General features: G+C 33.1%; 2 protein-coding genes across 7 annotated transcripts; one reads left to right on the top strand and one right to left on the bottom strand.

Moving 5' to 3' along the window:
* Positions 1-3,792: 3,792 nt before the first annotated feature.
* Positions 3,793-7,564, top strand: LOC106755746. Of its 2 annotated transcripts, none has more exons than XM_022784048.1 (2): positions 3,793-5,434; positions 6,214-7,564. In XM_022784048.1, exons 1-2 carry the CDS (start codon positions 4,544-4,546, stop codon positions 6,241-6,243), a joined length of 921 nt encoding a protein of 306 aa, XP_022639769.1. In that variant the 5' UTR covers positions 3,793-4,543; the 3' UTR covers positions 6,244-7,564. The 2 variants fall into 2 exon arrangements, 1 of the variants encoding a protein (XP_022639769.1); XR_002668860.1 differs by having other exon boundaries at positions 3,797-5,544; positions 6,214-7,557.
* A 769-nt stretch (positions 7,565-8,333) lies between these two features.
* LOC106765857 (probable ADP-ribosylation factor GTPase-activating protein AGD15) lies at positions 8,334-15,042 on the bottom strand. 5 transcript variants are annotated; one of them, XM_022784052.1, is made up of 9 exons: positions 14,634-15,040; positions 14,372-14,430; positions 13,665-13,755; positions 13,537-13,591; positions 13,029-13,125; positions 12,701-12,914; positions 12,174-12,354; positions 11,929-12,043; positions 11,303-11,612 (listed from the first exon to the last, which is right to left on the bottom strand). In XM_022784052.1, coding segments are annotated over exons 1-8 (750 nt in total). In that variant the 5' UTR covers positions 14,685-15,040; the 3' UTR covers positions 11,303-11,612; positions 11,929-12,041. The 5 variants fall into 5 exon arrangements, with proteins under 5 accessions (XP_022639775.1, XP_014494977.1, XP_022639773.1 ...); XM_022784051.1 differs by having other exon boundaries at positions 11,929-12,354; positions 14,634-15,041; XM_022784057.1 differs by lacking the exons at positions 11,303-11,612; positions 11,929-12,043 and having other exon boundaries at positions 12,213-12,591; positions 14,634-15,042.
* Positions 15,043-16,477: the final 1,435 nt, after the last annotated feature.

The following is a 16,477-nucleotide window of genomic DNA, read 5'->3' on the forward strand; positions in this document are numbered from 1 at the left end:
TCATTTTCCAATTTGAAAATTGAGGTTGAAGAAAAAGGTGTTGTTGTTATGATGATTATCAGAGTTTGGTTTAAGAAAAAGAGTGCTGCATGGTTATGATTAGCAGACATATAAGCTACGAAAGAGGAATAGAGAGAGAGAGAGAAAAAGGAGAAAAGATGTTTGTATGTAGTGTGTAGAAACAAGTTGGGGTGAGTCGGTGTGTGGCTGGTTCCCTAGGGTAAGACAACTGACCCCATTTCACACTCATGCAAAGTCCCAACAAAATATGTTACTGTACAATTCTTATATCCTACTAATTCAATTACTTTTTCTAAATATTTATCTTCCACTGCCGAATATATAAAAATCTGTTAATGTAAAATGATCTAAAACATGTCAAAATCTCTTAGTGTTTTCTTATATCTCCACATATGATAAGATATTATTCGTTTTGGACTAAATTTTCACGATTTTGTTTTTGGTACTATTCTAAAAAACCTCTTATAATTAGAGATAGAACTGGATAAAAAATACTGAATTGTATTATATTATAGTTAACTGTACTATCTTATACTAAAAAGAACTGAACCATTTATACTATAACTTAAATATACTGTATTGTCTGTTTCTTTTTTAATTGTTAAGCAAATGTATAATAGTGTTGAACAATTGAACATCATAACCAATAAAAAATAAGTTGTCTTTAACATTTTGAAAAGATTATAGATTTTTTTTGTTTATCTAGGATTTTATTTAATAGAAAGAAAATACAAATTCTAACTTTTTTTTATCTGCATTAGTATTGTTGAAGAGTTTTAATTTGGGTGAAGCAAAAATATTATATAACAAAGTGAACTTATATAGAGCAATAATTTTCAATAAAATGTAAGAAAAATGGTCTGTAAATAAAACTTATACATATCTTGATTTTTATTTTTATAAATTGGATAAGAAAGGAATTTCGAGAAATTGAAATGGTAATTCTGGAATTAGAATGATTTGCAGAAGTATAATTGAAATTCGATAAAAATCTCAATAGTAGTTAAAATTTTCAGTTACAATACAGTATAGTTTCATTTGTCCACCCCTAATTAAAAGTATCTATGTATGTATAAACTTATGATTAGTTTTCTTCTATTCGATGTGAGACTTTGTTTATACTCTAACATAAACCTTATCTTCAATAGATCTAACATTAATCTTGATACACGTAAGTATATTGAAAACAAACACTACTGTAAAAAAAAAAAAAGGTATGATGTTTACTAGTTAACTTTTTTTATGTCAAAAGAAATGTACATTTTTCGATGTTAGTTAACATTAGAAATGGCTATATCCGACATCAATTAATATGTATATATTAACGTGGAGTATATATTTAGGTTTCACTTATGAAGTGTTGTGGAAAGTATATATATGGTGACTTTGAAAATAGAAATGAACTCAGCAGCACTGTGTTTTGTTTTTGTTGTGATGAAATTGACTAGATTCTATGCACACATGCATAGATATTGATATTACATAACACGCGTACTGCAACTTGCAAAGCTGCACCATGTTGGTAATTTCCTTTTATTAACATTATGCTATCATAAAATCAAAATAGCTTCTTTATAAACATTTATAAATTATTACTCAATTATAGGTTTTGTGGTCTGCAGTAATATTCATAACTTTTGAAGTGTACAACAATGATAATAATGTTTGGATTTGGATCCTGTGGTCTTGAGTTCTGGACTCTAATTGGTTCATTTTTTTTTTTGTTAACATATAAATAAACAATTTTTTTAATTTAATATATTCTATATATTCACTACATTTTAAACACTTTGAAAATGTTTTTTGAAGATATGCCATCAATAAATACATTTAATAATTAATCTATAATTAATATGTAACAGTGATGAGACAATAAAGAAAAAGAAAGTTACTGTTGATTAGACTTAATTGAGGAAACCATCAAAATGAAATCTAAATGTTTGACTCAATTATTTTAGGAAATGTTAGAGATAATTACAAAGAAGCTTTGAATATATTTATGGTCATGTCATGTTGATACATATCATGGGAACCAAGTCATATGTTGAATTTTATTACTTTAAAAGAAAATCCAACGTCAAGATTATCACATAGTATAATGGAGATTGTTTGAATAATGCATGTGAGAAACTTCTTTTATGATATTTTTTAGTTTTTGAAAATTCAGTTTACAATTTTTAACCAAAAGCTTCTTTTTTTAAATTTGTCTAACTAATTTCATTGATCTTTTGTTCAATTTTTTAATCAAAAGTGATTGTATGAAAAGGAAAAAGTCCAATGACACTTATCTGACCATGCAAAGCAAGTGAAGATATTTATGGCTGTTTTTTCTTTTTTGAAAAGATATTTATTTTTCATATTATCCATGGTGTTGATAGATCACTGTTTATGACTATGTTACAACCATAATAATTCAATCACTTATTTCCATGATTTATGGTGAAATATAATATTAATTGCAAGATTTCTTATTCATTTTTTATGTTATTTTTTTTTACTAAATAATGTGTTGTTAAGAATACTTATATAATTTTTAACTAATTGGAAATCGTGATTTAGAAAAATGTAAAATTTTTTTCTATCAACAATTTGAAGAATAAAATAGAGGAAACAAAACCAACCATTGAAAGATACTGATTTGACAGTTTTTATTTTTCACTTTGTTATTGGTATAAATTCAAAACCTTGCTCAATGGAACAAGTTAAGGATAAGGATTGTTACAACGTGGAATGTTGAGTTTAAGTAATAATAATAATTAGCTAATAGTTTTTTTTCACAAATATTTATTATTGTATTTTTTTTTTTTGGAAAAGTTCAAAAGATTAGAATGCTAAGATTGCCTTTGCACGAAACATATTAAAATATCAAAATTTAAGAATGATTTGACTGTTTTAATTTTTTTAAGTATTTGTTAGGATAAAGTAATTCAATTTTTATTCTTTTAGAAAATAATAAAATTCAACCAATCTATTTCTTGCAATAAATTGGCACAGATAGAGGGTACTTTAACGTGGATATAAAGCAATTTTTCGAAATAAATATAAGAAATGCATGTTGAGGAATTATTAATATCATCATAAATAAGTATATAATATAATTAATTTTTGGAGTAAATATGTTTTTTTCTAAATACTTTTAAAAATTGTGTCTGGATCCTAAACTTTATAAAAATAATATCAATTTTTGTAATAAATGATATTTTGATGTTATACTATAATCACGATGAAACTTGGTATGTTATTTGCATATTATTTGTTAAAGATAATATTTTATACTATTTCTAAAAATAATATAGAGATAAAACGTAATTTCTAAAAATATTTGAAAACGAAACACATAATTAATATTTAATTTTTATATCAATTATATTAATTTTTTAGAAAAAAAATGTAGGTATAATGATTAAAATTAAGGTAATAATTTGTGATGTAAACATGTAGCATGTAGTGTTATGGTTAGTTGAGGAGCTTTATCTGAGTGGTGCCAAAAGTTGTAATCAGCACCTCCGCAAATTGTGGCCACCGCCGCTCAACGCAGCTACCACTTTAATTCAGATTACTTAATTTACTTTCAAATATTGCTTACATTTCTTAAAATAAATTAAACCTTGCTAACAACTAACCTAATTATGGTTAATTAACTAATAATTAATGTACCATTTCCACCCAAATTCAACCCTTTACTCTTTCTTGACTTTTCAAATCTGAAAATATATCCAAACATTTTGTTTTTTTTCATAAAACAATAGTTAAAGTTTAGGTGGTTCTTTTCTATCTCTGGCACCTCCTATATATCAATGAGTGAAGGTGAGAGTGCAAAAGTTATCATCTTTCTCATACCCTTTTCACTGTTATTGAAGAATCTGACGGTGGGGAATTCATCAGACAGTGTATTTGGTTGGGAATGAAAAATGGTTGGGAATTCATAGATAGATGATGTTCATTTAAAATCTCATCTTGGTTCATTCATGTGGTCCTCTACTACTCTATGACCACCCTGCCTACTCAGTACTAATGGAATTTTTGTTGGTTCTGCTGCTAACTACAGCACCTGAAACAGTGAAATTTGAAAGCTCCCTTTCTTTAAAAGCCTTCTTTCTTTCTTTGTACTCTAGAGACTAGAGTGGACTCAAGTTCTGGCCAGCTTCGTCTCAATACATTGTCTTCAGGTTTTCTTTTCTCTTTCTGTTTCTTTCACTTCTGTTTCATCACCTTTCAGGGATCTGCAGTCATTCACCACAAATCTTGCTTCTCCTTCGTGATGAAAAACTATCAGAATTTGGTTTTCATACACAAACCTCAGTTTCAAAAAAGCTCCTTTCTTTTGTTTTTCCTCTGAAGAACTGGTGCTTGTTCATGTCTATGTACTAGTTGGTAAATTCCCCCACCCACCTAGAAGTTTTTGTTTCTGGGTATTATTCTTCTCATTTTTTTTCTAAGCAGAAGGGTTCTTTCTTTTGCTTTGTTTCTTTGAATCTGCGTGTTGTTGTGAAGAGTGATTATTAGTAGTGCTGCCTGCAACATGTCAGCGATGGATCTTTTTCAAAAACCATCTTCTCTCAAATCAAACAGATTTGAAACAGCCATGTGGGCTGCAAAGCTTGTGCTCATGTCCATGGGGGTTGTCTCCACTCTTGTTTTGTTTAAAGTGGCAGTAGTCCCATACACATTTCACCTTCTTCTCTCCACTCTTCCTCAGTTTTGGGTCTCAGTTAGAAGCTGGCTAACACTCCCATTCCTTTACATCATTGTCAACTTCATCATCGTCATCATTGCAGCTTCCTCCAACTTCCACCCCAAAAGCAATAGCCACCCCAAACTCTTCTCTGACTCTTCTGCGTCCTCTGATCCCAAGCACGCAACCACCACCATTTCAGACACTGCCAGCCACCCAACCGAGCCAGAGAGCCAAACAAATGAACCCAAGGAAGAAGAAAAGGAGGTTGAAGAAGAACAAGAACAAGAGCTAGAGCAAGAACAAAAGGTAGTTGAAGAGACTGATTTGTCCTATGACAGAATCGTGCTCCAGCCTTTGCTAGAAAATTGCACCAATGATTATCTATTGCCGGATTCCGGTGGTGATGACACACTAGAAGCCACGTGGAAGGCTATCATGGAGGGGCAGGGGAAAACGATGAGGCCACAGCTGAAGAAGAGCGACACATGGGGCGCAAGGATTGCCAAGGCAGAGCCATTTCGTCGCAATGGAGAGGGTGATGATGATGACGACCCCGTGGCTTGGGCTCAAAAGGAGCTCAAAAAGTCAGACACTTTCAACGATAGAGCTTCCTTGAGAAGGGAAAAATCTATGAGTCCAGAGGAATTGAATCGCAGGGCAGAAGCTTTCATTAAGAAATTCAACCATCAAATGATGTTGCAGAGGCTGGAATCTATCCAGCGTTTCAAGGAAATGGTAAATCGCCGTGTCTGATGTGGCTAGCTACTCTCTTTCATTTTAACCAGTCACAGTGAAAATTTAGCAAAGTGATGAGAATCTATGGAACTTTGTTGACCATTTTGAAGGTATTTATCAGATATGCTTATTTAAGTTCTCACTGCATTCGGCAGCACATTACTAAATCCATGTGTTATGCAGAATTTCACTGTCGGATATGTGTGTAATCATATGTATATGTAACATATTTGTTGTTATTAAGCCCTTCAGTAATTTTTCGCCAAACCACTTATGCTTTTAGAACGGTTAGTCTTGTCATATGCTAGATGACAACTGTTCGCATATTAGTGTTTGGATTAGCAATAGTAGTTAAATACAGCACTTTCGTATGGAATCTTTTTATACCTAAATTAAACATAATCAAATGTCTGCTGAACTTTTTATCCTTTTTCCTACGAGGTATGACCTCAGGAAGGACTATGTAGAGCTTCTTATATACTCAAACATATGTATTTTTGTGACTGAAAAAGTGACACTGCCATTCCATGGTGCATATATCTATGCATCTAATTATATTCTTGAAGCATTAGGCATTCAACACATGGCGAAACATAAGTAGTGGTTGGAGAAATTAAATGAATCTAGCTTTGATTAGACTGTTCCACCTACCAAACACTTGATTGAAGAGTAGGAAAATTATAATCTACATTATTAGTACGTAATATATATAAACAAATCCCACATATAAGTTCGAATTGTCGGTTTCCGTATGTTGACTCTTTCTTCTCAATTGGCAGGACTTGCCGTGTACATATTTTTGCTGCTGAGACTGTGAAGAAGCCAAGACAAGTATCAGACATGGTTTCCCTTGTCAAGTTTCTTGTGACATGGTGGGCATTAGTTAGTTTCTCCCAATCTGTTGTGCTCTTTCTTTGCTCTAGATCCTTGTTCTACATGTTCTACTAAACTATTCAGAAGTTTAGTTTTTCTCATATCATCTAATGTTTGTATTGATTATGTAGTTTGGACCTAGGTAGCATCATTATGAGAAGATTGTTTAATATCGAATGTACAATTTCTGCTATTTTATGCAGACTTAATAATTTACCAATTAATCCAGCTTCAAAATGCTTGGTGAGCGAAAAAGTACTATGTTGGTCTGAGTGGAGTTGGATCAAAGTGGGTTTGAGTTTGGCAGATGATGAATAAACATGGTTTAAAAAATAAAAAGGCTACGTCGTAGATTCTATTGGTTGAATGGTTGTCCTATTTTACTTTTATAATTACAAGAGAACCGACACAGAAGGAAGGGGGGAACAAAGTTGGATACATACCATTTGAACCAAATCATATACACCTAACATAAACAAGTGACAACCGTACTCATCATGCAAGGAGTTGATATATAGCAGCTCGTGTACATTGGTAGACCAGACCCTTTGGCGTATTATAGGGCAAGAAAGGAACTGAGCCTTTTATTTTATTCATTTTTCTTTTGGGAAGTACATGAAAGAAGATAAACTGAATGTAGTGTGAGGAGTGAGTTGTCTTTTCAACTGTGCATGGTTGCATGTGACCATCAATTGAGATAAGTTGGCTTAAGCAGATTGGTTATGCTGTCAAAGTCTACAAAGGCACAATTAGTTTTGGATGAAATAATGGGATTATGGCAGTAAACTTGGTGAACAGAAGCACATGGTGAGTATCTGTCAGCATGGTATAGATCATTATAGATCTAGTGGGACTTGCTGTTTCTTTAAGCCTTCATTTTAATTATGACACCCTTAGGTCGGAAAGCACGTTGCCCCCTTACATGCCAGTGAAAATTGAAGCAGAAAGAGCCCCATGTCTATTGTTGTGTCATCAAGTATAAGTGCAGAACTTCATAAAGAAGTAGGACCTTTGTACAATTGAAAATGTAAGTGGATCCAAGTTGTGAGAGTCTTTTATTTGTGAGAAACCAAACCAAACCAAACCACAGACACGGACCCCCATCTTCTGCCTGCAAAATACCTTTATAGCTTCATTTGGGAAAGTTCAGTTTTTTATCATAATATTGCCTTCTCCTTCTATTTTGACGCTTTCTACTTTTGTCAATGAATTCTGCTGCCATCAAAGTGGCCAAGTATAATTCAACAACCAGGGCTATTTTCTTCTAGTAGAAATTTGAATTATCAGTGACTGCCACTACTGACGCGTGTGACAATGCATAACCGTTGGTTATGGTAATAATTATGTGTAAATATTGATTACGAAGAGTGTATAAATTAGACGACCTAAGAATAAGACCCACTGTTTGCCATTATCAAAGACTGGTCCTTTTCTCATTAGCCACTAATGGAAACCACCAAGAAAATCCTTGTACACGTTGTCATGGCACAAGGAAGCTGTGGGCCAGAGAATAGGGACCCAGAGAAGACTCTGGACAAACATTTTCACAAGAAATAGATATATATTTTACTTATAATGAATCTATGAATAAACTAATTTTAGTTTAAAAAGGAAATGGCCGTAGATTAAGAATGTATTGAAAGCTGCTAATTTGCATTTAGCTTGAAGAAGCAGCACTCAAAATTGGCCCTGATGTAGACTAGTAACTTCTAGCGGCTACTATTATTCTCCTTCTCTAGGTTCACGAGGACACCATCCATCTATGCATACAAAGTCTAAATATCAGTACCTATGACAATTTAATTACAAACTATCAGCATTATCATCGTCGTCAATTATTTCAAACTTCAACATTCCTTTCTGCTGGGTTTGGAATTTAATGATGGTATTCTAAAGGGCTAAGCAATATGGTAATATGGACGCCGCCTGATCATCACTCAACACGAATAATGCCTTGGCATCTTGTAGACAAAGGCGACAAGGAATTGCTGGTGTTAAAGGCCCAACCCACAACAGTTTGGCCTTGGATTAGTGAGGTTCTGTTTTTGTTAAAGACCTTTCAAAGATTGTGGAAAGAAAATAACATTTCGCTGCTTCTAATATTACATGTTGTCTCTAATAATACATAACTAAGATTAATTAATGTAATCAGTAATTAACGATTTAACTATTGTTGTAATTAAAGATGACGTCCATTTTTCACAACCTTTTTTACTTATCTATTTTACATACATCCCGTTTTATTATTCACACACAGAACAGTAACCAAGTGAAAAAGCAAGTTTATAACCACAGAAATTATTCACTTTGAATATGCATGCAGAGCTGCAACTAGTACTTTACAAGAAAGGAAAGTACATACCATGCATCCAGAGAAATATTCACACTGAATAAAGCATACTCATTATTCAATTTCTAACCGACACATTCATATATGCCCTGAGCAATAGGCTGAGGTAAAACTAAAATGCAGCAATTTAAACGCATGAGATGAAAACGGAGGCGTGGAAAAGGGAAGAAGGAGCGCGGGCGAAAGCGAGCACAATTACGAGCGTAATTAACGGCACCACCCCAAAACGCTCGTCTGCACCCGAACAGTCGCAGGGTGAGGGCTCATCTGCGGGAGAGTGTTCGACACCGTGAGGCGGGGGAGAAGGAGGCCGCGGAGGAGAACGAGGCTGCGGAGGAGAAGGAGGCGGAGGAGAAGAGGTGGTGTTGCCGGGGCCTTGGTTTTGATCGTCGTTGCTTCCGTTGTTAGACTGGGCTAGAACTTGGACCTGGAGTTTAAGGCCCTGTTGACAGTGGCCCATTCTGCCACACACAAAGTAGCGCGTTCCCGCTCCGCTTAAGTGAATCACGGTTTCTCCATTATCGTACGTGGCAAGGGCGTTAGCTATCGTACACGTGTCGTAACCTAGTTGGTTTACCTCCACCACATCGTGAACTGGCGTGTACGAGAATACTGCCAACCAAACCGCACCAGAACTTTTATTATTTTAGTTTACTCACATTTTAATATTTCAAATTCTTTTTAGCTTATTTTTTAAAATATTCTATATTTTTTATTTCTCAATTTACTTCCTTATTTTCAAAATTCATAAACTGAATCTTTAATTTCATATATGTTTTATTTTTACTTTTTATGTTATTAAACTTTAAATCTAACACATGTATTGAAAATACCATAAAAATAATTCAAGTAATTAAAACTTAAAAAATACACATTAAAAAGTGAAGAATTAGATAAAAAGATATTCTAAAATGTAAAGACTAAAATCTGAAGAATAAATCAAAATTGCATTTAAAAAATAAAGATAAAAAAAAATTAATTTAACCATTAATAAAAAATACATATAATCCGTTATGCCGAAAATGCCCTTGGCTGCGTCTTCGTTTTCGTTTCACTTCGCTAAACTAGCTTCCAGATAAACGAAAACATACTCAAGAAAACGTGTTTGTTTTCAACGATTCTGATAACAAACATTCAAAATAGAACTTAAAATAATCAACTATTACTCTGCTGTTAATTAAATTACACCTGATAGATTTAAACCATCTGAAACTCGAAGGTTTGCAGAACACGTTATGCTTGACAGAAATTATTTTCTCGTAAGAGATAAATGCTTTCGTGCGTGCGTGCATGGATGGACTAATTAAGATGAACGGAGATGAAGATATATATGTATGTGGTGTGTGGTGCACGCTTGCATGGATTGATTAAGATGAACATACATATGGATACGTACCGAGATCGTCTCCGATATTAAACGTCGTCGTAGACGACCAGGCCTGAATGTTGGAACGGAGATCCCAGCCTGAGGCTCCGCCGACGGTATGATTCTCGCCGCAGACGCATCGGAAAAGAATCGAAGTGAAAAGGATGACGATGATTGCCTTGACAGCCCACGCTGGCCTGAGTTTCTCCATTTTTCTAGGAATCAAGCAAGAAAAGGAAAACTCAGAGCTAACTAACTGACAATAGAATTGCGCAGTACAGAATTGGAAGTCTAGCTCTGAAAACTCTGGATGCAGTTGTCAACAATTCGAAATCTGAAACTTAATTAATGAGACAACTAACAAGTTATAATCAATACGTGAGTTCATTTTTTGAGGAGACCGAAAGAGAAAATACGAGGCATACCGAGACGAGCTTCGCACAGAGAGGAGATGGCCTCTGAACAGAAGAAATTGAAGCTACCGCAAATTTAGAAAGTGAATTTCTGAAAGCATCGAAGAAGAAGAAGAAGAAGAAGAAGAAGGAAGGAGAGAGAGCGCGGTAGAGTCTGAAGCTACGTATTGCGGTGGTGAGTTTGATAGTAAAGGGAGAAATTCTGTGTTTCCCGCCTTTATACGTTGAGAGAGATAGAGAGGTTCATACTCACAGATTTTGATTTTGCGAAGGGTAAACTACAATGCGAGCAGCCTCACCGAGACGATTTTATTCAGCTTTGATTTTTTAAAATATCATTAAATTCTTTTTATTATATTAAAGGCTTATTTATTACGACGTTAATATTCACGCTTTTAAAATTAGGTTCTATTACCAATTGCTCACGATCATACCACCTTTCTAAGTCGTAAACTTTAACTAAAATTGTGATTTTTTTTTAAAAAGTTATAATATGTAATTATTAAATATTATGATTTTATCTTCCATTTATTATATTATCAATTTTTTTGAATAACTAATACAATTCAGTCCAAGCAACGAAAAGTTTTATATTTGTTGTTATCTATTCAGAGTCAAGAAAGACAATCAATATGAAACATTTATAAAATTACTATTCAGCCCTTATTGTAAAGCTATTTAAACCAATGTAATTTTTACTATTGTTAAACCATTATATTTTCTTACCTGCTTAGAAAGATTAAAGCCTGCACAGTAATGGCACTGCAAGATTTTCAGTTTCAAGGCAACTAAGATAAAACTTCTGGCCATATGAAGCATTGATAAGCAACCCAGAATTCAATGCAGAAAGTTAAGATTGCTATGTATTTTCACTGATGAATTAAAGAAAAGGGTGCACTAGAAAAGACCAAAATTAGGCTGGGGCATATGGACAGCATCTCCGGTCACAGACTCTGGAACTAACACTGATAAGAAAAGAACTGTTATTTACTTCGGTCTTTTCATAATCTCAACCAATGGCTGTAAGAAGGAAAAAGTGACAGAAACTACAGTACTGATCAAACCATTTTATGAACGACCATAGGCTGTGTGATACAGCAACACCAAAGTAGTGCAAACGTGCACAGAATTTATATCCTGCTGCAGTGTGTTTGATTGCAAACGTTGTTATCAAACCTGTGAGGAAACATAATCTTCAATATAAATTGTTTTCAAGATATAAGCCATGTATCAAATTATTAACGTGAGACCAATCTCTTGCACTAAAACTAAGAAAGTTGGAAGCATGGTTATCTCAAATTTTGGAAGCATTGTATTGTATAAGGATGCATTTTCAGCTTAGTTCAACTATTTCAGGCAGTTCTACAGCCACAGACCATGGCAAATATCATGATTTCAGGAAAATATATAAAAATATAAGGGTCATCTGAGAATGAAAACAAAGAAAAAGATCAAATCAACATTGTAATAGTTGGAAAAGAGAAGTACATACCAGATCAATGCAGCTCAAAGTTCATGCAACATTACAAGACCTTCAACTACAATGCTGTGGCATCTACACAAAGAGCTAGCTCAACAATCTACAAACATACCTCATAAGCCTTCTCCTGCAAACATGAATATTGATTTTATAATTTTGTAATGCATAACATGAGATGACACCATCTTATTAGTTCCAATACGAAGTGTGCAAGGATATTGAACAAAAAATGTGCAATAAAAGTATTTCCCTCTTACAATCGAACGTTATCCAGCTAGGAGGTGTAGTTGAGAACTCCTGTTTAGCATTAGGGGCGGAAAACAAGCCAAAATGGTCAACAGTACCATTGTTCTTCATTCTGGAGTTGTCAAAATCAAATGATGCAGATGGCCTCCTTAATGGTAGAGGTGAAAGATTGTTTTTCAAATCAGGGGACAGCTGAGTTACAAAAGATAAACAAACTTTTTATCGGCTTTTTGTGACGTAGTAAAAATATTGGGAGGCAAACAAATCTTTTGAGTAGAGCACTAGGAGAATATTATGGAAAAAAATATTTCACAAAGAGGACATTGAATTCAATAAGATATCATTTTGATCACAGTATCTAATAGTAAACTAGGTAAAGTGTAAATGGCCACCCATATGTAGGGTAAACCATATAAAAGTCTCCCTTACCTGCTCAACAAAAGTGCATGTGATTAGTTCTTTAAAAGATCCAATGTATAGGTATTAGTGCAAAAAAAATTCTTTATCAAGGATTGAACTTGAGATTAAACATGAATACCTCCTGAGATCTTGGTGTAGGAGATCTTGTCGTTGGAGGTGGAACATGGTTCATATGTTTCACAAAAATGCTTTCCTCAAGAGACAATCTCCTACTCTTCTGAATAGCACTCTTCGACCCAGCAGCTGGTGACTCATTCCGGTTAAAGATCATTTCAGCTGACTTTGAAGCTGGTTTTAGTTCACCCTTTGAAGCCCATCTTTTCTCCAAATACCTGGAAGATTTTAAGCAAGTTGACAGCATCAAAATATGGTAAATTAGGTGGAAATTTAAGCTTATGCAAACAAGCAATGTTCTTCATAATAATTCCTTAAAAGTTTGAACTCACTTCGAACGAATAAATCTCTCGATTCCATATCCATTTCTATCAAAATTTGGTGGTAACTCTGCCTCCCAGTGCTTATTGGACCTCGCATTACCCATTACTGCATAAAATACAACAAATCAATAAATGAGCTAGGTACACATTCTGCAGACAACCAAAGTACTAAATGAATTCAGCTGCAATAGAATTCAAGAGCCCAGTATTTTTTTTCTAACAATTATCCTATCTTCTATGAATATCTAGTTTCACCAACCAGTTAAATGGATATTACGTAATCTCATATAAATGATATATCTGAATACATATATATGGAATGTTCCATACCACTTACATGATTTACTAATACAATTTTGACAGACCAACATCTAACCTTCTGACAGAACTAGTTTAATCCCTTGTTCTGAAAAGGCAACCGAGTTACTCATAGTATCTGACTATTTACTATCTCATAATATGCTTAAAAAATATTTTTTCACTCAGAAATATAGAACCAAATTTTGTAGTTTCTTACATTGCATAAAAGAAACTTGATCGGGCAACCAGGTATCCAAAGTTGTGGATCGCACCTAGCAGCAAAATCAGAAGGCTTAGCCAATTATCGATTTGTACACTGAAACAGAAAAAGATATGTATATAAACCTGTGATATATGTACTCCAAGACTCCGGTGAATTCCTGAACATTGCAGGCAAATGAATATTCCTAAGTTCACACTTGCCCATCGAGGTGCCCTGAAATATTAAAATAAGTTCTTAAAAACCATGAAAGAAACCTAATCAATTTCAAAGTAAATAATCAGTGCTAAAACCCCAGTTGGTCCCGAATTCAAAGGATATGAACAGCAAAGTGAATAAAAAGGAAAACTTTGAACTAAGCACAAACATAAATACTTTTGGATATAACACAAGTGCATATAACACAAGTACCCAAATTGTTTAATACTCCCCCCTCCCCCAAAAGATACTTACTATAGTTAAAGATTAGCAAATTACACTGCCACTCCGACAGTTTCTTGGATTTTCTCTCAATACCCCTTCTATAGTATTTCCTTAACTATTTTTGTACCATCAGAGATTTTTCTCATCCCGCTAATTCCTTAACACATTGCATTGGGTATTTTTTTAATCAAGTCATCACTGGTGCTAATTGTTTAACAAGGAATGACTTAGGAGTCTTCTATCTTGCAAATAAGGTACAAATCTCAGAAACGATACCCTTATTTCCACGTCTCTCGACTACTTTATCTCATGTGAATTTTTAAGAAACAACATGAAGAGCCTATGTAATTTCCAGCAAAAATGAAATATACTCAACATAAACAATGTGTTATGGAAATAAGGCTCGTACTTTGTCCCGCAATCTGCACATTCCCTGTTGTCGGGTAGCTTAACAAGTGACTCTAATATCTGCATCCATTGAAAAAACAAAGTAAAAGAAGTTGTTGCTAGCTTCACACGACCCAATACACAAAAACACATTGTCAAATACATTATGATAAAGAAAAAAATCAACGTCAACCCAATTAGTCGATAGTTGACGGCACTCAAGATCTTCATCACCCAGATGAAGTGGCTGAGAAAAAATGAAAAGGGGTGGGGAAAAATTGCACCTTTGTGTGCTTGGCATGGAGTTCCTTGGAGACGGAGGCTTTAGCACTCATGTTTGCAAAACCTTCACCGTTTGTTGATGTGTCACAGCGAAGGAAGAGCAAACCGGAAAAAGGGAGGGTAGAAAGGGGAAGTGGGTAGAGGAAATAATGGTTCAAAAGAGTGTCCTTCAGTTTTCAGCTCATCGTTCCTTCTTTAATGAGGGGTTTGTTTTGGTTCATTTGTGGCTCCAAAAGATCAGAGGGAAATACGGTTTGCGATGGAATTGAAAGGAGGAAAAAACGCAATTCCATTCGTTCCTTTAAATGCTAAAATCATCAGTTCCTAGATTTGGTGATTGATTCCAATAATCAACTTTGGAATTTGGGTGGCTTATAGAAACTACCATAGGGGCATGCATATAAGGTCAACAATGACTGCTATATATAACAACCACGTGGTTTGAGAAGTTCTCTTGATATTTTTTTTTTTTTAAATCTTAACTATATTTTTAGTAAAATTAAAATTAGAAAGATTTTGACGAATATAATTTTTTATTTGCCTTTGTAAAATCTGAAATATTTGTTTGTACTTAGTGACTTTTTATTCTAATATTAATACATATATATTCTTTAAATTTCGCAACACTTTTTTTTGTCATTTTTAATATTCACTTAAAAACTGCTAAATGGCATTTGTTTTATGAATTTTAAGAAAAAATATTTTTGAAATTTTTTATTAATATTATACCATAATACTAATATGTGTTATTTAACCTTTTGTTTAATTTTAGAAAAACAAGAAGAGAAATTATAAAATCAAAATAAAGACTTACTCCTTTATAACAATTAAAAGCCTATTTTAGCATTTTATTTTTTAAAAAGATAGAAAACCAAATTTTGATATTCTAATTGTTCGATAATGTATTAGAAAATATATCTTTAGTATATAATTATATATAAGGTTTTTATTTAGTCAATTATTAAATTGTTTGAAAACACTCTAGATTATTCTAACTCTCTCTATATATACTATGATATGATAACTGACTTTTTAAAAAATTTTAAAATTATCATAAATTGTAATTTATTAACGTTTCAATCAAGTCGACATAATCAACTCCGTATATATATATATATATATATATATATATATAACTTCTTTAAAATTCCCGAATAATATAGGATGAACGAACACCAATTTAGACATTTTTTAAGGGACTGTTTAAAATTTAAACACTATTTTTTTTTCATGAATTCTGTGTCTAACATTCTTTTTTATCCAAATGTGGATTAAGAAGAAACTTATTTTAGATAATTTATATACCATACTGTTGTATATGAAAGAGTTAAAATGAGTATTATGCTTTTTAATATCTCATTCAAAATAGTTTAAGAAAATGTTGGTGAAATATGTTCAAACTTTTTTGTTAAAAGAAATATGGGATCATCCAAAAATATGTCTTTAATTTGAATGTAAATAAAAAATAACTTAATCCTTTAATAGAATATCTAAGCAACTTAAAATTTAACCATAATAGAACAGATTAGTCTACACACTTATGCCAACTTCCCCATGGATGATAGCTCACAACCTCGTCTTGCTTCTGATACAATTTGCATGATTGTCAATGGTGAATTTTTCAGTTTGAGTTGACTAAGGATTTGTCCTTTCAGATTTACTGCATTTTAATATGAAAACCAAAACAGAGAACCTAACTGTTATCGAAAAAATTAGGTGACTGGAAAGGAAATTGATAACTTTATAGATGCAAAAGCATGTTGGAAAAAGTATACTTTCAATATGGCATTATTAAAAACATTTACCATTATATTTTTCTTTCATAGGATATTGTACTCTTCTATGA

The sequence above is a fragment of the Vigna radiata genome, chromosome 1, assembly GCF_000741045.1.
Source record: "Vigna radiata var. radiata cultivar VC1973A chromosome 1, Vradiata_ver6, whole genome shotgun sequence".
NCBI lineage: Eukaryota > Viridiplantae > Streptophyta > Magnoliopsida > Fabales > Fabaceae > Vigna > Vigna radiata.

Coding starts and splice junctions, on each gene's coding strand:
- LOC106755746 (XM_022784048.1), top strand. CDS start 4,544: ATGTCAGCGATGGATCTTTTTCAAAAACCATCTTCTCTCAAATCAAAC. Junction 5,435..6,213: donor TCCAGCGTTTCAAGGAAATG/GTAAATCGCCGT, acceptor CTCAATTGGCAG/GACTTGCCGTGTACATATTT.
- LOC106765857 (XM_022784051.1), bottom strand. CDS start 14,684: ATGAGTGCTAAAGCCTCCGTCTCCAAGGAACTCCATGCCAAGCACACA. Junction 13,126..13,536: donor TCAAGTTTCTTTTATGCAAT/GTAAGAAACTAC, acceptor TATTTTATGCAG/TAATGGGTAATGCGAGGTCC. Junction 12,355..12,700: donor CTACACCAAGATCTCAGGAG/GTATTCATGTTT, acceptor TTTGTAACTCAG/CTGTCCCCTGATTTGAAAAA.